This window comes from Melampsora larici-populina, assembly GCF_000204055.1.
Source record: "Melampsora larici-populina 98AG31 unplaced genomic scaffold MELLAscaffold_46, whole genome shotgun sequence".
Taxonomy (NCBI): Eukaryota; Fungi; Basidiomycota; class Pucciniomycetes; order Pucciniales; family Melampsoraceae; genus Melampsora; species Melampsora laricis-populina.
Genome location: NW_006768810.1, coordinates 104,632 through 121,868, shown reverse-complemented (window position 1 = coordinate 121,868; position 17,237 = coordinate 104,632). Strand labels below are relative to the sequence as shown.

The window sequence follows — 17,237 nt, the reverse complement described above, 5'->3', positions numbered from 1 at the left end:
CATGTTGGTCATTTACTGACGGGTTGGGTTTACCCTAATCTTATCTTTCAATCTAAAGATATGACATCATCTCTGTTGATCACCTTCTTTACCAACTTCACATTGTGTTCACCTTTGTCAAAGTTCTTCTATTTGAATCCAAGTTCTTATCCAGTTTGTTGAAACTAGTATTGTTACATTTAAAATCAAGTTTAGTTGTGTTTTGGTGGTTATTAGTTTAGTGTTTTTTTAAAAAAAAACAAGTGAGTTTTATTTTGGTATTTATTTTGTTAAGTTTTTCTATGGTTTGTTTCATTATTTCAGCCATAGTTATTTTTGTTTATTGTTTCTTTTCAACTTAGTTATAGTAAAGGTGGCTTTGTTGTACATTTATATCTTGTTAAGTGTGTTGTTCAGTTTTAGTGGTGTTTGTTTATTTTGTCTATGTAAGGTTAGGTTTCATTTAGGCAGCTAGCCACCCCGTAGGGTGTGTTCATTTATCCAAGTAATATTATTCCCTTGGCTTAGGACTTGGGCTTTGCACCAAACACATGTTCTATTTGGTATTTTGGATACCAAGATACTAGTAAGTTTTAACAATCCCATCTCAATTTATTTCTCCCAGATTTTGGATTTTGGATTCCCAATCTTGTGTAACATAAACCCATTCCGATAATCTTAAGATCTAGAGCCCATTCACATCTTGGAGACCAGAATTGACTTCCCTGAGTCAACTTCAAAATGCAAGATCCCCTCATTGATAAACTTTTGAGATCTTCTACTTTCACATTCTCATCTACATACATACATATGATGCATAAAAGATGGCTTCCAAAAGCATGGCCTATTGAACATTATACATCAAAAACATGTTCTAAAATACATATTGGTCTTTGAGAAGATCAACTTATACCTTTCAGCCTTGAATTATTCTTGATCCAAGAAGAGAAATTAAATCATGGTTGATTCACCCTCTACTAGGCCTTGGGAAATAATTTGTTAAACTCCTTATCCTGAATGTCAAGTGAGCAATGAGTTTGCAACATCAAATATTACTAAATAATACAACTGACTGTATCAACCTATAGATAACTGTGGCTTAAGGCACCTGGGTTAAGATGATCAACACCTTTGAAGGTCCAAAAATTATCCTTGTTGAGAATTTCTAATTCTCTGGTCTCTTTCAGAGTCGGTTTCTTTGGCACACTTTGGATGAAGTGTGCCTGAGTTGACTTAAGGCCTGGACCTGGCCCCAGGACCACCCAAGTGGGCCTGGCCAGGTATGGGCTTTGGCTAAACTGGCCCTCTAAATATGCTCTTGGGCCTCAGAGAGGTGTTCTTACAGGCTACCCAGACTGGCCCAATCAAAGGGGTTTGAGAGATTGGTGGCAATATAAAAGAGGCACAGAAAGGTGGCAAAGGGACCCAAATGTTGAAGGAAAGGAGTTTTAAAATCCTGATGGCAAATATAGTCTAGGACAATTGCCAATTTTGTTGTTGCTGTGGCACACAGAATTTTTCTTTTGCTGGGGCAGGCCAGGTTGGCTGCCAAACAAAATGAGCCTGTAACAGACCAGTTTCTGAAGGCAAGATCAAGCCGGGTCTATTCCTTGTAGTTTGTACAAAGCATCAACTTGGTGGGATCTGTGAAAGGTCAAGGGACACTCAAGCAAAGGGAAGCATGGTTCATTACTTTAAGAAGCTCTGCAACAAAAAAAAGGCACCACAACAGGCTCCATCAATGAGCTTTTTTCATGCCTGTTCTATCAGATTTTTTCCTTCACTCCCAGTCATTGTAGCTCCTTCTTTCCCCCAATTCAAAAAATTCTTCAACAGAAAACACACAAAAATATTGATTGTTTCCATTTCTTTTAATGTGACTTATACCGTTTCATAAAATCAATACAGTTTCACTTTTTTCATCTAGTTCACACTTATCAAATCAGTTATCTTGAATTTTTGTCTTTTTTTTCCCGACCACCTCCATTGTCAGACAAAGAATCAAGTTTTATGTGGTTTACATTTCTGTTATCAATTTCTACTATCACTTTCTCTCCGTACAGGGTAGGGAGGCACTCCAGTGGAGAACTCTGAATAAGTAGCTCCACAACTTTGACCCCATGAGTCTGTAAAATCAAGCAAAAAATATAAATTTCTATGGTGAAGATATCAAAAAATTGTCTTTGATCAGGCTGAGAAATCCTTTCCAGAATAGGAGTGTAAAGAAGTATTTTGAACTTGTATTCAGTTTCTTGAAAAATTTAGATTTGTGGCCGGCCATAGATTTTGGGCCAAAACTTATGATTACCACCACAGTCTTGACACACCCCACTATACTCCACTGTTTTTCCTAAAAAAATCCCTGATTTAGGGCACTATTGTGAAATACATGCCACAGGGCCACATCAAGGGTAAACCCTCCTGGCCATTGTACCTGTGCCTCACACTGGGGGCGCGGCCTTTTTGTAGAAGGTGCACCTATGTGCCTTCTCTTGGATTAAAACCGCGCCTGGCGCGCCAGTGGAGCCAAACTTGAGAAAGACTGGTCTTTTGATAAATTCAGATCTTAAAAGTAGCTTAAAGTACATACTGTAATAAACAAAAAAACACCGGTGACAAAAAAGTAAGATGACAGGAGAGATACAACTAGTCAAAATTGACATCTTTGGGGTTCCAAGCTCACAGTGCACCAATCACAGGTGCACTGAGACCATTAGACTGGACTTGCTCAAAAGTTTGTGGTTGAAAGAAAGTCAGATCAAATAATGAGCTGTTAAACCCGTCATCAAAAGCCATATCTAAGGCTGGGTTGACTAACATGTCCTCTTCTTGTGAGCGCTTCACACCTTGTTCAAACTCATCAAGCTCATCTGGACCCAAAAACAGTGGAGTATTCTCCGTTGGTGATACTTCAACAACATCAATCTCATTGTTTGATTGTTTGTTGAGACTTTTAGATCGATCAGATAATAAACCTGGGAGCATATCTGATGGTAGAATCAAACCTAACAGTGCCCCCCTTGCCTTGTTTGTTAGGTTTGGATACTCATACCCAATTTGGGCGTGCCCACCGATTTTTTGAGTTTTTGGGGTGCGCCTTGCGCCTAGGCATGTTTTTTTTCTGCGCCCCCAGTGTGACCTGTGCCAAGACCAATTCCTTTTTTACTGTATCTAAAATTTTCAAAGTAATGTTCAAAAGAGAAAGATGATTAGAGCAATAAAACTTTCGATGAGAATCATACGCTAAGCTTTTGAAATTCTTGTCATGATATTGATATCCAATATCAAAAAAATATAAAAGTATGCATAAGATTGACAAAATATATCAAAAAGATAGTCCACATAGTTCACTATCAACTTGTACCATGTTTTACTAATAATGAAGAAAAAATGAAGTTTAGGTGCTCCAGTAAATATATGTCTGGGGAAAAGACCTTGATTTAAATTAACGTTCAAAAGCTTTGAAAGGAAAAGTTTGATCAACATACCACATTTTTTACACTTTCATGATTAGCTTAACAAAGCCCTCTCTGCGCAGCCACATCTGTGCGCCTCACAGAGGGGCTTACAAATAATAGTTGATTTTTGGCGTGAACACTCCAAGCGTTAAGTGTTGTTAAGTGGTTTTTTGCATTTCAACGCTTCCCTCACAAACAAACACCACTTTACTCAGCAGGGAAAGTGGTTCATCAATGTTTTTTTACATATGTTAATCTATTCACCATCCTGGAAAACCTGCTTCATCATGCTTTTTTCGAGCTTAATTTTGAAGCCCACATGTCCCACTAGTAACATTAAGTGTCTTCAAGCAATTCTTTATGTCTGAAAGTCAAAAATTAACCCAAAAGACTGCAGATGGGATTAGTGCAAATCTTCAAACCACTTTTGTGGCCGCATCACTCAGAGTATCCATGATGTCAGGCCATCAGGACATGTAGAAAGCATTGATAAACCACTTTCCCTGCAGGGTAAAGCAATTTTTGTTGGTGAAGGAAGTGTCAAATTGCAAAAAACAAAATAACAACACTTACACCGCGGGAATCAATAGGTTCCAGACCTGATTGAAGAAAGTTGCAGTGACGGGGTTTGCAACTTTCTTCAATCACGGATCTCGTTCACATTACGTTCACATTACGTTTGCTAGCCTCCCTTGCCCTCTTTGAGTTTTAGCCTGTTTTAGCCCGTTTTGTTTGAAACACCCCATCCTGATCACTGTATTCATGTTTCTACTGAATATCAAGGAGCCCATTGTGCTGATGAAACTTTTGTTGACTCCAAGTCTAACCAAGAGACATATCTGTAAGTAGTCTTTAAAGCATGTTTGATTGTTTGCAAAAATTTTGATAGGCTATCTTTCATGAGGCACAATTTGTATTGCCATCAATGAATCTCACATCTGTATCTGTTTCCACTTCTGCAATCATCACATAAGTAAATGAATGACTTATCTGCTCAAGTTCAAGATGATTGTGCTATCTTCATAGGCTTGGAAATCGATTTTGTTGCCTGTAACCTGTTATCATCAGCTCATCCAATGGCTATAATCTACTATGATAAAGTCAACAATGATAAGGTCAAATGTATGAAAAAAGAAAACAAGTGTGAAATGAATGTTGTAAAAAACATCCATTGACTGCAATGGTAAAAAGTGATAGACATGCTGTAGAAGTGGTGGTAGATGGGCAAAGTATGTAGTAGTTAAGCAAGGTGAAATCAAGGTGAAATTCAAAGTGGTAGGTGGCTGGGTGGCTGGGTGGAGTGAGTTCAATTTCAGTTGAAGATGTGACTGAGGTTTAATTGAGATCCACACAAAACACAATGCTGGAATTGAGGTATTGGAGATGTCGAAGTTGAAGTCGTGTGTAGGAGAGTTGCGTGAGTGAGGAAATGAAGTGGTGAGGTGAGGTGAGTCAAGTTTAGGATGCATTTCTTTTTGGGGGTTTTGCTCAAGGGTGGTTAGTGAACGTAATGTGAACGTAATGCGAACAAGATCCGTGATTGAAGAAAGTTGCAAACCCCGTCACCGCAACTTTCTTCAATCGGGTCTCGAACCTATTGATTCCCGCGGTGTTAATGCTTGGAGTGTTCACGCCAAAAAGCAACAATTAGTCGTAAGCCCCTCTGCAAGGCGCGCGGACGTGGCCGCGCAGACAGGGCTTTGTTAAGCTAACTGTCATGAGTAGTAATGAACATTTAGGGCGCGTTCACTTAAGCAATCTCTGGTGAGACATCACATGCTGCAAAATTTAAAGTGTCTATTTGGTGGTGCATGTTTCTTTTTTGCATTAAAAATTCTACAGAATGTGATTCTTGGTCAGAAATTCCTTCAAGTGAACGCGCCCTAAGGAGTTTTACAAAATCCAACAAACAGTTTGGAACTTTCACATCCATTAGTCGAGTTCAACTAGAGAAACCAGCCTCGACGATCTTGTGGTTGTATTTGCTGAGATTTTTTTTGAGTGATGAGGTTATCTTTTGCATGTCGAGCAATTATATATAGTCTTGAGACCATCAATTTGAATCCAAGTCTGAATCCAAGTTTTTCATTAGCCAAACGGGTCTGAAAATCCAATCGATTATTTACGGTGACCAACAATATCAAGGAATCCAGATTTCAAGGTTCAATAATCGCACTTCATGATAAAATTAAATGGTATCTATGGAGATCTGAGTCGAATCCTGATTTTAACGAAAAAATAAAGCGATTAAAAATCGCTAAGGGCGCGTTCACTTAAGGAATTTCTGACTGGAAATCACATTCTGTAAAATTTTTAATGCAAAAATGAAACATACACCACCAAATAGACACTTTAAATTTTGCAGAATGTGATTTCTCACCAGAAATTGCTTAAGTGAACGCGCCCTAATTCTTCGTGACTTGATTCAACCCTGAGATTGATGAGGAGTCAGGATAGAGAAGTGTACCCTTGAAGGAATTATCAAATCTGAGGATTCGGAAGTTGAAGAGGCCTTGGTTTAAGTTTGTCTGGCTTGTGTTTTTACTGAACTAGGAAAATGAATGAATGAAGATTGACAGTTTCAAATTTGACTTCCTCATCATCAACAAATTCAATTCAACTCACCAATCCTTCATCAAAATTAAGACCTTCACCATCAACTTTGATATAGCTCGTATCCCTACCTCATCCCTTCATTCTGCACATCCAGCCATATCCCTTTGGACACGAACGATTCGATAAATTTAATTACCGATCATCTATCAACTTCACAACTCTTCCTTCTCAACCTCACTACATACATACATACCTTATCGAATAACACCAAATCAATCTACTCGTCTCTTCAAACCAAACCAAACCGACAAATCTAAACCAATCAAAACCAAATCCCATCTCATCATGCTCAACGAATCATCAAATACAAGTTCAGTAGGGTAAGTTCTTTCATGATCTTTTCAACCTCGAAATCTGTAATCCAGAAGACGTTTGTTTGGTCACGAAATCTTACCCTAAACTTGTTGTACACATGTAGACCAATGTCATCAACCTTTTCAACTTCGATACCGATTTCACCCATATGGTTTCAAGATTGGAAACCACAAACTGCGGCTGCAACGTTTGCAGTTTGTTTTGGATTATCAATCCTTGCATTCGTCTACAAATCAATCTCATTTATCAAATCAAAAGTTTTAAAACCTACTCATGAAGAACTTTCAACACTGGATCATCAATCTAGAAGAAGGTCTAGGTCTAGATCAAAACTAGACGAAGATTGTGATGAACTTATCAATCGATCTGATACATTAAATATGGAAGATGGACATTCGAAATTCAACAACACTCCTGGATCACCTCCTTCTGATTCTCAACTTCATTCAGATCCGAACAGATCTTCTGAAACCCATGATGATTTCTTAGATTATCCTAGTAGATCTTCTTTACAAGTCGAATCAAGATCAAAGTTAACTTCTAGACCGACTCATCGATTCTTACTGATCTTCAATAAACCTAATCTGCTTCGATGTTGTCTCGTCACCATTCAAGCTGGTCTAGGATACCTTCTTATGGTCAGTCCATCCCTTACATAGTTTGAATTTCTTGTTAAATCTATAACGAAAGGATCATTTTTCCTATCTTCTGAACAGAAGTCATGAATACTAACCTGGATCTTGTTGATTTCCCTCCTCTTTACTTAGTTGGCAGTCATGACTTACAACATTTATTATTTTATGGCGATTCTGATGGGTACATTTATTGGAGAAGCTATCTTTGGTCAAACTGATTCTTCATCACATGATCATGCTTGAAAACAAATTACACACCGGAATGTTCTTTGGGTTTTTCAAAAGAAACCGATTTTTTTCTGATTTATAAGCATTATGATTTTTTTTCTGCTCTTGCATAGGTTTGATAGTCTAATTAATCACTTGTATACTTTTCTCATAGAAAGGTTTTCTTCAAAAACCTTCACCAATTTGATGTGTTTATAACTTCGGTCCTTGATGTGTATGTATGCGTCTGTGTGTTATCTCAATTTACCTTTTTTTTCTTTTTTTGAAAACTTGTTTTTTTTATGGATTTCACTCTCATTCACTCTCCTTTTTCCTCTTTCTCTTCATTTTTTAAAAATGTTAAAAAGTTTTCCATTAAGCAAACTCAAAAAAAACAACAAAAAATGTGAATGTAATTCTTGAACTTTTCTTTTTTCAAAAACTTTCATTTACATAAAATTGATGGATTAGGTTAAAATAAGAATACTTACTGTTTTACAGCAGTTTCGGACAAAGATTTTGTCTGATTGTTTTATTTCACTCAAACTTACTCACCTAGATTCTTTATAAGAGATGAAGTTAACTTGTCAATAAGGAAGCTTATTGAGCAAGGAAAGAAGTGTGTGATAGTTGTTGTATACCTGTTACAGGTTGATTACATATGTTTTACATATGTAGGACAGTGCTTGCCATTAGTAATCAGAGAGAAAAATAGCAGAAAGGTCAAATCTGTGGCTACTGACTGTAAGAGGGCTTAAAAGAGACTGAAAAAGGCTTTTGAAGGTTGATATGGACAGACTGATTGGTTGTTAAAGCTATGTGAACTTGATTGTGATTGTGAAGGATAAGCTATAAAAGAAACAAGACAAAATCAAGGGTCTCTGTCAGAACAAAAAAATGAAGTGCACAGCAGATGTGAAAGAACTACAGAAGGATGTTAGTATGAACAGATCATGTGAACAAATGGCTTGTGATCTGGAGATAATTTCATAAGATCTTTACAAGTAGAGGTAAATGTGTGATTAGCTGTTTGAGCATGTGTAAGCTGTAATGCTATGTAATCCTGAATCATTCAATAACAACCCCTTCCTTTTACACTACCAAAAATATAACATTTTCTGGGCAGAGCATGTAAATATTGACATACAGAAATCTTGAAAGGTCAGGAAGAGAGCAAAAATACACCAATGTATGCACATTGCTCCTGGTGTTGAGAACTTTAATATGAGTTTTTTTTTGTATTCTTAGGGTGTATATCAGGGGTACACAAACCTTCAATCCATCAGAAAAACCCTGGTAAAAACCCCATGAAAACTCATCCAAATCTTGCGTTTTTTTGATGGTTTTTTTCCAATGGGTTGAGATCTGCCAGATCTTAACACCCATACAATAAAAAAAATTGTTTGCTCAATCAATCAATCATCACACCCACCTTGCTCATGTGACTTGAACGCTCAGCACCGCTACACAGCCAAAATATCACCTCCCAACCACAGCCAAACCCACTACAACCAACTTCTTTCAAATAGTTTGATCCTGCTCAGGTCATATTTGTTTGAAAAGAACTTTTATTATGTGAAATTGTATAAATACAATTGATCTGACAAAACAAAAAGGAAAAGTAATAAAATTTAATCTGATTACTTCAAATCATCAATTGGAGAGTGCAAAAACCAATGCTGAATAATCAGAAATGCAATTCAAAAAGAATCAAAAATAATTGAGTCAGAAAAAGGAGAATGTAATATTATGATTTCATTGATCTTTCTTTTTTCTTAGGATTAAGAAGAACTCTAGCATGTAGATCACTTGTACAATGTTTTCAATTAGCAATTTCAATGGATTCATCATAACCTAGAATCAAAAAAAAGAAGAACAATAGCACAAGTCATTGAGGGTGAAATTGGATTGAATGGAAAGAGTCATAATCAAATTTGAGTTTTAAATCTCCAAGGATTGTTCTAGCATCATGGCCATGTAAGCAATGCTCTCTTGATGTCTGAGAATTTTGTCCAAAATTGTCTTCATGATCAGCTTTCAAAAAGAGAAATGAGTCAGGTAAAGATGTCAAGGGTTGATAAGAGGCCTGTGGAGTGAGAAATTAGACAGGTTCATGGGGCACTCAACATTCCCAGGGCAACCCATCAAAATAAACCAAAAATCAGATTGGGTTTCATGGTTTTTGTTCATGAGTTTTGTGTTGGGCCATAGGTTTGTGTACCCTTATTGTTGAATGTACTAACAAAAGACCCCATGATCATCAGATGTCCACCTGTAACCAATCCGGAAATTTGGCTCCTGAGATTCATGACAAAATTTTGACTTCTAGAAATGTTCATATGTTTCACAAAGATCTGTCAAATCACTTGCTTATGGGCTCATTCTAAATCCAGAGCCTCTATCTAAGTGCCATGATAATGAGGCAAAGCTATAGCTCATCCTATAAAGAAGCTATTATTGATTTGAAGTATTTTGTACAAAGCCACATAGATTCTTTGTGAAGCAAGACACAGACCCTTGACCTTGATGAAAGCTTTGGAGACAAATTACAGCTGTCTAATGAACTAACAATCAAGTAATTTGCTTGCCAATTGCAAACGGGAATTTGTAGAATTCATATTGTTCTCTTGAATCTGAGGGGCTAAATTTTAGCATCTGTTACAGGTGGAGATCTAATGATCATGTGGGTTTTTTGTTAGTACAATCTCATCAATATACACACTAAAAATACAAAAAAATACCCATCTTAAAGTTGTCAACACCAGGGGGAACAATGGTCAAATGTTTTTGTATTATTTTTCTGTCTTCCTGACCTTCCAACACTGGGCAAATGTAGTATTTTTCCCAAGTGAAAAATGATTGACCTGAAGGACAAACAAAATTGAAAAAGGTGGAATTCTGCATTCATTCTTCATGTGCATTAACACTGCATTTTTCTGCATTGATGCTGCATTTTTTTTCATTAATGGTGCATTAATGGTGCATTTTTATGCATTAACATAGCATTTTTAATCATTTTTGACATTAATTCTAATCATTTTGCATAGCCGAAAAATACTACATCTGTGCAGTGCAATATTTTTGTATATGAATATTCATGCTTTCTGCCCAGAAAATATTAGATTTTTTATAGTGTTAGCACATGAACCCTAGACATCCTTCCTTGGCAGTCATCATGATGTGCCAAGGAGATCAGTTTTAGATGATCAGCTACTACGTTGGTTTCACAATCCAACTCAGTTGCTTGAAATAGGATCACACATGAGTATTAGAAAGATCATCATTAAACAAATCACTGAGGTTTGTCTACAAATTGATCTGTGTGTGTTTTGTTTAACTTGAACAATGTTTATTGTTTGAATATCACATAGAGAAGGATAGGAATAGAAAAAGTAGAAAAAGGGTAATTGAATATAGGTAAAATAGAAATAAATATCTTATGTGTCACATGTGTAAGTGGTTATTACATGTGTTTATTCATGTGTCAGAGTATTACACTGTTGTTTTAACATACTTTTCACACGTAATTGGATAATTCCATGTGGTTTTATCATATTCAATGAGCTTGTTGTGAGCAAGGAGATATGCTTCTGAGGCGGTTTATGCCGGTCCTGACACAACTTATTCAAGGGTGTAAGGATTGTGAGTTATCACAATCTTGCTTCTCTTTCACAATCATTGCTTTCTTTGTACCAAAAATGCACAACCTTTGGTATGGTTTCAAACAGAAGAAAGGGGGGAGGATACTTGAAGGGTGGATTACAATGTATAAAGTTGAGCACATCATTGACTACAGCGCTCTATGTAGGATTTTAAAGGTCAATCATTTTTAGTTCAACCTTGAAAACAATAAAAAAGTAAAAACAAACAGGCAAGATTTATTCTTAAAATTGCTGTATAAGGTTTTCAAATCAATTTGATTTCTTTTTATACAGAAGTTTTCAAAGTTCAAGTTCAATCAAACATCTTTAAGTGTGAAGTGAAATGATCACTAAATTTGAATTTGCTTTGAGGTTTTTTTTCATAGAATCATCCTTTTTTCTGATTGTGATGTTAAGTTATATTACAATCTGCCTGGAAAGATTCATGCACTGAGACTAGAGGTATCTTTGGTGTACAGATATAAGAGTGTCCATATGAATATTGTGAGGGGTACGCGTCTGTTAGGCGTACTCTTCACTGAGAAATGCGTAGGTAAAGGGAAAACTGGTCTTCAATTGGTACACCCAAGTGAAGACTACAGTTAGTTGACCTCTGAGAAGAGGGTTTAAGGGAATAAAGGGGAAGGAAAGGGCTATTACGCGTAAATACGCTAAAACCTCGTGAGACTGCGAGGGGCAGGCTTTACACTTTGGTAAACCAAAGATCCTGAGGCTACTTTAGACTCCTGGTGAGGGAGGAAGCTTTACTGCTTTATGGTTTATTTCTAGAGACGTTTATGGCCCAGGGCTCGTAGAAATCAATACCAAGGGTGTTCAGCAATGGAACCCGTAATGCTCAAAGATGGTCTTTTAGACTACACAACTAATCACGTACTCAAAGATCCTCTCAATAGGATTTCAAGTATAATGTGATTCTGATGTTGTGGTGTGTGAAAAGATGGGGGATGAATCAAGGGAAGAAGGGGGGTTTATATATTCACAGGTCAAGCGTCAACTTGTGGTTGGCGTGTGATTCTTGTCTCACTTGTGGTTGGCGCTTGGGTTAGGTTTGCTACGTATTTAATACATTACGTACATGTGTTTATGTGGCTCTTGACACTGAGCCGTGAGATGTACTTATGGATTTATACAATAATATAATATTACATATGTAACTGTTAGCCCGTGGTCGTGTAATCAGGGCTCAGGGCTGACACTCCCCACCACCAGAGAAGGTTTCCTTCTACTGCTGTTGATTCTCCCTCTTAGATGCCCGGTATGCTCTAAGAGTTACCTTAGAATTAGGTACTTTATCTGCTGGGAGCCATTCGTCCCAATCTGCTCCTTTGTTCTTGTATCTCACAAGATAAAGTGTGACGTCTTCATTGTCTTTATTTTTAACTTTCTTATATTTTAGCACCTTCAAGAATTTTTTCTCATTCTCTGGTTCAAATGGAGGTATCACAACTCGTACTTCCTGTTGTCTCCTTACGTCACTTGTATCTGGTGCATGATATTTTTTTATTAATGACACTGGGAATACTGGATGCCTGCGTTCCAACTCCCCATGCAATATGAGTTCAACTGCATTATTTCCAACTAACTTGGAAATCACGAACGGTCCTAGGAACTGATCTCTCAGCTTCTTAGGTCCTTGTATGTTATTAAAATTGACCGTGGACAATAGAACTTGTTCTCCAACTTCAAATTTTGGTTCTTTGTGGGCTTTATCCCATCTCTCTTTGTTGTACTCAACTGATTCTCTAAGACACTGTGATGCATACTCTCTTGCTTTACTCAGCATTGTTGCAAAACTAAGGGAAGTTGGATGGATATCCACATCTCTGCTCCTAAACTTATCTCTCGGGAGTCGAGGACAGTATCCTCTCTCTACTTCATACGGACTCTTCTTTGTTGAGCTATGAACACTGCTATTGTAAGCTATCTCTAATGCTGGTAGTAAACTTTTCCAGTCATGAGTGTATCCGTCTTTATCTTTAAATTCAAGACCAAAAGCACAGTATCGCCGTATCATTTCTGATAAGGTCTGGATCATTTTCTCTGCTAGACCATCTGTCTGTGGATGATATGCCGTTGAAAATGCCAGTTTTGTACCCATTATTTTGTACAATCCTTTCCAAAAGTCAGATGTAAACTTTGGATCTTTGTCACTAATAATGACTTTGGGAGACCTACGTCACTAATAAGTCTCTCCCAAAATAATAGTGCAATATCCATGGCTGATGATTCTTTGTAACACGGCAAGAATCTGGCCCTCCTAGAAAATCTATCAACTATTACTAAACATGCATTATAATTTTCAATACCCGCTGGTGGAAGACTTGTCACAAAGTCCATGTTGATGATCTCCCATGGATACGTTGGTTCTTCAATCCTTTGAAGCAGACCATACCTTTTCCCGGTGGCTTTATTAACTTTCTGGCATCTCTCACAACTACTGACGTAAGTCTGAGTATCCAGATTCCTCTTAATCCACCATGCTGTGGTGCACACTTTTTCTAATGTCTTTTCTTCTGACATATGTCCTGCCAGGAATTCGTCATGGCAAACTTTAAGGACTTGTTCTTTGTGAGCTTTATCCACAAGAACTATGACTGATGTATGTTTCTCTCTGTAATACAGTAATCCGGACTGTAAGGAAAATTTTCCTTCTCCGTAAAGTTCCTTCCACGGAGATTCCAAACTAGTTACTAGAGCTAAATCTATCTTGTCTTGACTCATAATCTTAATTAACTTTGTGGTGTTAGGGTCTCCATTATAACTTTGTTTTATCTCGTCAAAAAATTCTTCACTCAGTTCAGCTAAACTCAGACCCATCACGGGGATATCTAACTCAACCTCTTCCGGTTCCCATGCTGGATTAGAGTCATCATTAGGTAAGGCCATCCTACTCAGGCCATCTGCATTGTTGTGCATTTTTCCCGGTCTATGCGTAATTGTCATGTAAGGTCGATACTCTTGGATTGCCAACATCCATCTAAGCATGTGTCTATTAGGCATCTTTATATTCATCAAAGACCGAACACCTGTACAGTCTGTGATAACTTCAAAGTATACACCATCAAGATAGTAATGAAGCTTCTCTAATGCCCATACCAAACCTAAAGCTTCTAGTTGCGGAGATCCATATCTTGTCTCACTGTCTTTTAATTTCCTGGAAATAAAGACTATTGGTCCTTCTTGCATTTTCCCATCTACAATTCTAGATTGATGCAAAGCCGCTCCTAAACCGTCAAAAGAGGCATCAACATAAAGTTTGAAAGGTTGACTAAAATCTGGTTGAAGTAGAAGTGGAGCGCTGGTAATCATTTTCTTAATGCTTGACCAAACTTCAACTCTCTCCTTTGTCATCTCAAAAGCTACACCCTTGCCAAACAGTTTATACAAACAACTGGAGATTCTACCGTAGTCTTTCAAATAATTTCGATAATAACTTGCAAAGCCCAAAAATGTCTGAAGTTCACTGACATTCTTTGGGCATGGTTTGTCTAATACTGCAGACACTCTATTTTGATCAATTGCAATCCATAAGCCCGATACTAAATGGCCTAAAGCTTTGACACTGTCAAACCCAAAATGGCTCTTCTTAAGAGATATTGTCATTCCCATTTTCTTAACTTTCTGAAGGATCCGCTCAACGCCACAGACATGATCTTCCCAGTTTGTGTGAAAGACAATAATGTCATCTATGTATATTATCACCCATCCTTCTCGCAATTCTTGAGAGAACTCTAAATCCATCATTCTTTGGAAAAAGGCTGGTGCATTCTTGATACCAAAAGGCATCCTCAAATATTCAAATATACCTAAATGACAAATTATCCTTAAGAATTGTCTACTATCTAATGCTACAATATTCTGATGAAAACCTTTCATTACGTCCATAACCATAATATATATTGCTTTACCAAGATTGGTCAGCGCATACTCAATTCTAGGTAACGGGTATCTGTCCGGAACTGTGTATGTATTCAATGCTCTAAAATCTCCACATAAACGAGATTTACCATTATGCCATGCAATGATGATAGGTGTGGTGATGTCAACTTCTTCATCCTCACCTACCTTCCTGATAACTCCAAGGTTCAGCAATTCGTCCAAGTGTTTTTCAATTTCTACCCTATTCCGTGGGCTAGCTGGATACACTGCTTTCCTCAAGATAGGGGGATACGGCTTATCAATATTGAGCTGTATATGCACCGGATGATCTTTAATTTCACCCAACGGTGATTTTCCCAAGCCAAACTCTTCCGCGTGTTGAATTATGAACTCAACAAATTTATTTCTTTGTGCGTCACTCAGTTTAGGAGAAAAAGTGGCTTCTGCCAAACCTTCTTTAATTTTCTGTGTTAGCACAGTGTTTGATGCTACAGGTTCAACTTCTGGCTGATCATGACTCACTCTAAGGCCAGATAAGATTGGTCTCTGCAGTGGTAATGCAAATTTCTTCTTCCTCACATCATTACCTATTGTAAAGTATTTTTCTCGACTGTGAAAAATGTCAATGCCGTACGCTCCTAGGTAGTCATCCCCCAGTATAAAGTACTTAGTATGAGAATTTTCCATTACCACAAACTCCGCGGCTATTCTCACACCTCCTTGCTTATGCGGAAAAACTGCTTTCAGATTGATAACTCCTAAAGGAAATAAACTCCCGCCACAACCTGAAAATTTCATGTTATCATTACAAGGCATCAATTTGAGCCTCCAGTCTGGGACAATAGTTGACAAATATGAAATCCCCACCACTGAGCAAGATGCTCCACTGTCAAGTAGCATCTCCGCATCAGTGCCTTCAACAATTACTCTTGTAAGACTATGAAATCCTAGCGTGTGTGCTTTCCCTGAGGATGGCTTTGATTTCAACAATTTCGCGTCAGTGATATGTTGTACACCGTCTTTACTATGCCCTAGTGTTGGCACATCAGCATCTGCCTGAAGCTGCTCAATGTCTACATCCGTGCAAAATTTGCTCTCAATGACGTCAACCGGAGTTTCTTCTTTTTCTCCAAACAGATCCTCCTCTTTGGATTCTGCATATTCTACAAAATCCATACTGACCGGCTCTACGTCTTGGTCATTAGTATCTTCAATCTCTACCTGGTTCACCGCCTTACTTTTACCTTTACAGGTTTTCCATACATGGGTTGGATCTGTACTTCCACAACCATGACACGCTTTATGATTTTTTCTTTCCGTGTTACTTGTTACAGGTCTATCCTTACTACCCAAAGCAACAGCTGGTTCAACTTGTCTTGGAAAAAAAGTCCTACGCGTGTTGGCTTGCTGATTACTTCTTCTATCTAACATGTTCCTACATATGTCTTCAAAAACCAGCAAGAAGTCTGTCCATCTTGCCGGCTCACGCATTTTACTGCTGACCCATATACGTATCGTGCCCGGTAGTTGCCACGTGATTTTCTCAACAAGCTCTTCTTGTGTAATATTTGGTTGGAAAGCTTGAACTCTCTGTTTCTGCTTACTTGCCCATTTAACACAATCAGTATTTGGTCTAAGTACAAATGTATCAGATAAATACAATTTTTACATACAGTTCTTCCAAGCTTGGTTTCCAAACCTTTCTTGAATGGCAATCTTCCATTCCGCCCATGTTGTAGATCATCCTCTTTTGAGAAGTCTATGAACCATTGTCTGGCTACTCCTTGGAATACAATCCCTAATTTTGCAATAATAAGCTCATCGGGCATGTGCAGCTTACTTGACATTCTATCTACCCAGTCAATGAATTCCTGGTGGTTGTACTCCCCTTCCCCGTCAAATGTTGGCCAATCTTTAGGCTGCGGATATTCCTTCCGCAGGTCTTTCTTCAAGCTGGCTTGATACTCCGCTGATTCACTGTCTTGTTTAGCCGGCAAATTTTGTTTGTGATTACTCTGCTCAAGTGCGTAAATCTGTTCTTTGATCCCACTAAGCATTTGTTGCACATTATATTCTTGAGAGATCCCGGCTGGTTCACTATTGCCTTCTACGTCTCTTTTCAGGAGGCTAGTTCTTCCTGAATCTACTTTTACGGGACTGTCGACAATCAACCTCTCTCCTTTAGAAATTGACTTGACACTGTTTTTAATGATTAAAACTTCAGTGAGAATTTTTTCCCGCTGAACCTTCCCGTCTTCATTCATCTCCTTCAGATATTGTTCCAGAATGTCTAATCTGGAGTGTAAGATTTTCTCTGATTGGAGATTTTGTTCTACCAGATCAGTGTCACTGATGCCGGATTCCATCCTTCTCACTAATCCGGTCAAAAACATTATCAAACTGAGCCTCTAGCTTTTCTTTGAGTTTCCTTCCAATCAATATGATCAATATCATTATCATCAGGAATCTTGATTCCTTTCTTTGTC

At 37.8% G+C, this 17,237-nt stretch overlaps 1 protein-coding gene across 1 annotated transcript; it reads left to right on the top strand.

The window, feature by feature from the left end:
• Positions 1-6,007: 6,007 nt before the first annotated feature.
• On the top strand, positions 6,008-7,684 carry MELLADRAFT_75553 (uncharacterized protein; the record flags this gene model as incomplete). Its single annotated transcript, XM_007414909.1, has 3 exons — positions 6,008-6,373; positions 6,472-7,006; positions 7,136-7,684. The coding sequence occupies 3 exons, from the start codon at positions 6,339-6,341 to the stop codon at positions 7,244-7,246; spliced, it is 681 nt and encodes a 226-aa protein (XP_007414971.1).
• Positions 7,685-17,237: the final 9,553 nt, after the last annotated feature.